We start from the raw sequence: 6,000 nt of genomic DNA on the forward strand, positions 1-6,000 counted from the left end.
CTGCTCCGGAAAATAGTTCCAGTTATTGTCTTTGGTTGCTGCGCAACGCGCACCACGGCGCTGCCTGCCTATTTGTAGACGTTGATCTGAACGTTCCCTGCAGCCGCTGAGAAAGGGCCCTGGCTGGCAGTCTGAAACAGGTGGTGGGGTGAAACAGGTGGATAGCTGCTGCTCCAATTTTGCTGACGTTATTTGTTGATGGTCTCCAGTTTGGTGATGGTCTCCAAGTACATGGCTCCACCACTTCCTGCTCTCCATAGAGGGGCGCCAATAGCTCACAAGAGAGCTCTCTGACCTACAAGAAAAAAACATATGCCATAGCAAGGCATTAAACAAACAAACAAAAGTAATTAATAAATAGGTGTGTAATGGGTGCCTAATCTAGATGATGTTGCGCTTACCTATGCCCACTCACTGCCATGATCTCCCTTGCCGCGAGTCCTGCGTCTGACAACTTCTGGATGGCCGTGGCTCTGAAGCTGTGATTGGTGTAGCGCACCTTCGTCCTGGCATCCAAGCTCAAACGTGGGAGCATCTGGCTCAGTTGATTTATCCCAACTGGTACAGTGGTGTACCAAACATTGTCTGTGGGAGATACATGCCGCCTAGGATGAAGGTAAAGCACTTTCCCATCTGCCGGGATCTTCTGCAGACTGTATTTCGTGAGGAAGGCCACTGGGCAGAGGAGATTACCGGGCTCCTCATACATTGCTCCTCTGTTGTTCTCTCTGGTCCTCTCCATCTGACTTTTGTGATTTTTCGTTTCTTCATTAAACGTCATGGTGTAGTACTGACAGCCATTTTCGTCTCTTGCCAGCGTAAATGAGTTAGCCTCTTCGCCCGAAATGTAACTGGATATCAAACCACACCTTCTGTAATAAACTTTTAGGGTTGCTTGGCTGCAGGGCTGTTCTGGTTTTCAGTATGAGAAGGTCTTCATTTGAGATGGGTGGGTGATGTGTCGTTTTGTCTCTTCCAGCTCTCCTGATTTGTTTGAGGACACCTTTGAACACATTATTAGCCGCTGCGAACTCAGTGTCCAGCATTATATTAATATTGCGGCTAAGGGGAGGCTCATTGAGATGGCGATTGAGCCCTGCCCGCAGCCCAGCATAGCTGCTAATGCCATACATTTCCCCTTTCACTGTTCTTATCGAACCATAAAATTCTCTAAGCATATGGCCTAATTCAGCCTTTGCTATTGTTTTGAGATCCGCTGTATACTTGCGCTCTTGCAGCCAACTCGTAAAGCACTTCACTGCCCACGAAGTTTGTTTAACGGTATTCCCTTCGTGACGGCTATTTTCTATTGAGTCCAATGGGGCACCTAAGTCACGCCCTTCTACTTCCGATCCATGGGGCTGGAGCTCTCAAAATTTTGAATTGGAGTTAACGGAGCGAGTCAAGCTAAATCCTCATCCCGTTTGGCATGTGCTCCGGATTTCACATATGATGACAGTGAATTTGAAAGGTTTGGATTTGCGTCGTAAGACCACTCATTTTCGACACGCAAGAAACTTTATTTTAGCTTTTGTGCAAAACTGTGTTAGAGACTACACGTGCGCCTCGCATATTTGACGTGAACCGAGGCACAGCCAACCCTACCGCTGCACCGCGGCTTAAGTGGCTGCACGTCGGACATGCGACGTCTGTTGTGTAGTCCAAATAATTACATATTTTTGCACCAACACAACTCAAAAATCGCTTGCCAAGTGAAGTCAACAAGCACACCATTGGTTTTTATTAATTCCGAGGCACAGCATATGTGTGATCAACAGGGAAATGCGAGGTGGATCGGGAAATAGCTTTGATCAGTCCATTACAGCCCAGTCAAAAGTTTTTGCGTTGCCAGCCCCATGAGCCGCCCGGAAGGGGTGGAGACTTACGTGCCCCATTCTTGCGGGGTTAATTTGACAGCTCTTGTTGCGATGTTCGGCGTAACCTCCATGTTTGCCCTTTCCTCCCTCTCCTCTTCATCTGATTCATACTTCAGATCGAAATTAATGATAAACTCCTCCACAGCTATTCTTTTTTCTTCTCTAGGCTACCTGTCAACTTCCTCGATTACTTCTCGCTTGTTTATGTATTTTGTGGAATGATGGAATGGAATCTTGGTGTAACGGTTACTTTGTATCTTTGGTCGCGGAGTGATTATTAGATGTGAAGAGTCATTCATAGAGTGTTGGAGGACCCTCATTCCTAGTGACGCGTAGAACGCCTCTTGTCCAATCAGAATTTGTGAAATAATTCGACCGGATCTAACTATTGTATAACAGTGAAATATGTCATTTGCACAATAATTTGGAATGTAGTGTATTCTGGGCTCAAATTTACCCAGAGGATATTAGATGTTAGTATCCTTGATAAACTTTTTTTTTTTCAAATGTTATGAATAACAGAAATTCATATTTAGGGAGCAGGTGCAACTGAAACTGAAACAACTGAAACAATAATATCTATATCTGTTAACCTGTTTTAGATTAATCACTGTCATTTTATTGCTACTTTGCACATTTTCACCTAGTCATCATGCATTAGTTTTTTGGTGCGTGTGTGGGGGTGCTGGGAGATATTTAAAGGACTTTTATGTCAGCAACAGGGCAACATTAGATATCTGAGACATAAACATGTGTCAAAGTTTTGGTTTCTACTGATTTTGAAGACATTTTAGTGGCTGGGGTCAAATTGACCCCAAGGATCACGGATGTTACCCAAATCTGAGGGTAACAGGAGGGTTAAGAAAGTTTCTTTAATTCGGAAATAGATCTTTCTGTATCATTATCAGAGCACAATGCCATTTGTAGGTACTTAAATGGCACACATTAACTGTTCAGCAAATACTGCGCTAAATGTGTGGAAAATGTGTAGGCCTATATTCAACAAGAATGGGTTAATGCGTGTGTACAGTGTAGCATTTACGCTGCTGAAATAGGCCTGTTGTAGCTCGAAAAACTGTCATTTGACGTCACTGGGCATTAATTGGTTAAATTAAATACATGCAAGTTATTTTTGTAAAATAACATTCCAATGATTAATATAATATTTTTTATTGACTCATTATTTTTTTTCTCTCTCTCACAGCTGTGCTAATGCTGGATGACGACTTACAAATTAGTTCTCCTGATGTAACGTTTGCCTTCTCTGTCTGGAAGGTATGGTGTAAAGTCAGCCTTTTGCTCACCTCTACTTTTCACATGTATCTGTACCAGGAGATGTGGTTGTGCGCACCCCAACCTCCAAACGCTCAACATTAAACTGTTCCAAAAATATTTTTGACAAAATCAGAGTGTTTGGAGTTGAGATAAACTAGCAAATATTAAGCTTATATAAGAGCATCAAAGTGTTTTAATCATCCTTTGTCCAAAACATTGAGGCACTTAAAGGGGTATGCCACTATTTTGGGGCTTAATACAGTTAAAATGGTTGGCCGGAGTTTATAAAGGTGGTAAAGTGTCTTATTTTTCATGTTAAGCGTTGTCTTGCTTTAAGACAAGTTAAAAGAGGGAGTATGTACGTAGCTAAGCTGAAAGTCAATGGATCCGTGTAGCATGTAGCATTTTGAAATAGTCCTAAACTTGGTCACTTGGTCACACACACCCTGTGTGACACTGTAATCTCATTCCAGTCATAACGTCCACATTGTTTATTGTCTCATTCCTCATGTAACCAGAGATACCCTGACCAGCTGGTGGGCTTTGTGCCACGGACGCACGTCACTACAGCCCCCGGCGTGTACGGCTACAGCTACAACACAGGGGCAGCTGGAGGTGTCAGGTGACTTCATCAATACCTTTCATTCCTAGGGATGGGTAAAAAATGAATCGAATCGAATTGAATCGTGATTAATCGATTCAAAGCCCTAAGAATCGAAATCGAATCGATACAGGAACATGGCTGCGATATCCAGCCCTATTCATTCCCATACTCTATAGCTCTTTTAAAGTAACAATGCCTCTTGTATTCCAGTCATCAAAGACTCTGTCAGAGCGTCAAAGTGTTTTAATCATCCTTTGTCCAAAACATTGAGGCATTTAAAGATTAGAGAAGATGATTGTATTTGTATCTATTGCCTAATTTTTAAATAGTCCCAAACTTGGTCACACAGGAGGTGTCCGGTGACTTTATCAATACCTTTCATTCCCATACTCTTACCTTGGAGTAATGCAAAGTCAGAAAGTCTGGAGCTCGCACTCACACAAAAAAAAGACTTGAAAAGAGATGCCCAAATAAAGTGGGTTTTTAACGATCTCACATATGCCGTGCTGTATTTACAAAAGTGCAAACGTTTCGGATGATCACATCCTCAGTGCAAAAAGGATGGGGTCACCTGTGGACTGAGGATGGGATCACCCGAAACGTTTGCACTTTTGTAAATACAGCACGGCATATGTGAGATCGTTAAAAACCCACTTTATTTGGGCGTCTCTTTTCAAGTCTTTTTTTGAGTGCGAGCTCCAGACTTTCTGACTTTGCATTACTCCATATTCCAAGCCAACGCACCACCACATAACTAAAGCCACATTGAAAGGCGCCGGCCCTCTTTTTGAATTTTTCGCATACTCTTACCTTGCCCATTTTACACCTTTATGCTTACTTTGCATTTCATCATTTCGTTGTGAACTTTTCATTTCGCAACATACACGCCATGTCGTGATATCAAATGTGCATTGAGTGAGGAGTTTTGAGGTGCAGTGCGTTAGGCCGGGACTCACTAATTCAACGCCCTTTCGGTACTTACCGCTTTTGTCATACCAGTCTAACCCTAAACCTAACCCTAACCTTAACCCTAAACCTAACCCTAACCCTAAATCGCTTGTTTGAAATGTTTGATTACCATGTGACGTACCACGTAAGTACCGAGAGGGCGTCAAACTAGTGGGTCCCGCGTTAGGCCACCATGTAGGCTACTACCAATATGCCCCAGATACGGTAATTTCCCAACCCCTCTCCATCTCTCTCCCACTCATTGCTGTTTGCGGTCCAATGAAGGTGTCATCAGAGATTCTTTAAGTATAGAGATATGCCAACATAATAGGATTCTATGGGCACCTAACGTGACCAGGTTCCGGTCTGCCTAAAGGGGCGTGTCATAATGCTACTAGAATGAATAGAACAGTCCTTAGGTCTGCCTAACCCTTATGTTGTGTTCGGGTCATTTTTGACCCGTTTTCAAGTTTTAGTGTGAATAAAACACACTTTCCTTTATTTTCTTGGAATAAGGCTTCATCTAATCCTCAGTCACAATGAAAGCCCAAATGTAGGGGGGCTTGGCACATTGCGCCACAGCGCCCCCCCTGAAGTTTTTAAAGTCCGTTCTGCTGTTTCAGGTACTCCATGACTCTGACCAGCGCTGCGTTCCTCCACCGCCGCTACCTACAGCTCTACCGGGAACAGCCCAGAGAGGTGATCGACATGGTGGACAAGGGGCAGAACTGCGAGGACATCACCATGAACTTCATCGTGGCCCTTTGGCTGGCAAAGCAGAAGGACGGCGGCGAGTCGAAAGCCCGAGCCGCAGCCGTTTACGTGAAGGCCTTGGACATGCAGAACCTGGAGGGCGACACCAAGAGCGGGTACCACGGACTGTGGCACAGGAAGGACCACATGGAGCAGCGCTCGCACTGCCTAAACCAGCTGGCCAAGATCTATGGCAGCATGCCGTTGCGCTACTCCAACCTCATGCTAACCCGTAAACATCCATAGGTTCCCCCTCCCACTGGTGTAGTTTACTTTTTTGTGGTGGGCCTACTGTGTATTTGAGCTTTTTTTTTTTAGATGGGTATACTGTATATGTTTGTGCTATTCTAAATAATGGGTCAATCAATTTTAGGTGGGTATACTGAAATCCCTGAAATTTAGAAGTGGGTATACTCCGTATAGGCCTACCTGCGTTCTACGTAGATTACACCATGCTAACCCGTCAACATCCATAGGTCCCCCGGAAACCGGGCCCCTCCTGTGCACAGCAGGGCGGCTGATAGCATTTGGCTGGGCCCAAGA

At 44.2% G+C, this 6,000-nt stretch overlaps 1 protein-coding gene across 1 annotated transcript; it reads left to right on the forward strand.

The window, feature by feature from the left end:
* Positions 1 to 779: 779 nt before the first annotated feature.
* Positions 780 to 5,739, forward strand: LOC134462946 (exostosin-like 2). Its single transcript, XM_063216216.1, has 4 exons — positions 780 to 787; positions 3,059 to 3,152; positions 3,671 to 3,774; positions 5,328 to 5,739. The coding sequence occupies exons 1-4, from the start codon at positions 780 to 782 to the stop codon at positions 5,701 to 5,703; spliced, it is 582 nt and encodes a 193-aa protein (XP_063072286.1). The 3' UTR covers positions 5,704 to 5,739.
* Positions 5,740 to 6,000: the final 261 nt, after the last annotated feature.

Source organism: Engraulis encrasicolus, chromosome 14 (assembly GCF_034702125.1).
Source record: "Engraulis encrasicolus isolate BLACKSEA-1 chromosome 14, IST_EnEncr_1.0, whole genome shotgun sequence".
Taxonomy (NCBI): Eukaryota; Metazoa; Chordata; class Actinopteri; order Clupeiformes; family Engraulidae; genus Engraulis; species Engraulis encrasicolus.

Coding starts and splice junctions, on each gene's coding strand:
- LOC134462946 (XM_063216216.1), top strand. Junction 3,153..3,670: donor TTGCCTTCTCTGTCTGGAAG/GTATGGTGTAAA, acceptor TCATGTAACCAG/AGATACCCTGACCAGCTGGT. Junction 3,775..5,327: donor GGGGCAGCTGGAGGTGTCAG/GTGACTTCATCA, acceptor CTGCTGTTTCAG/GTACTCCATGACTCTGACCA.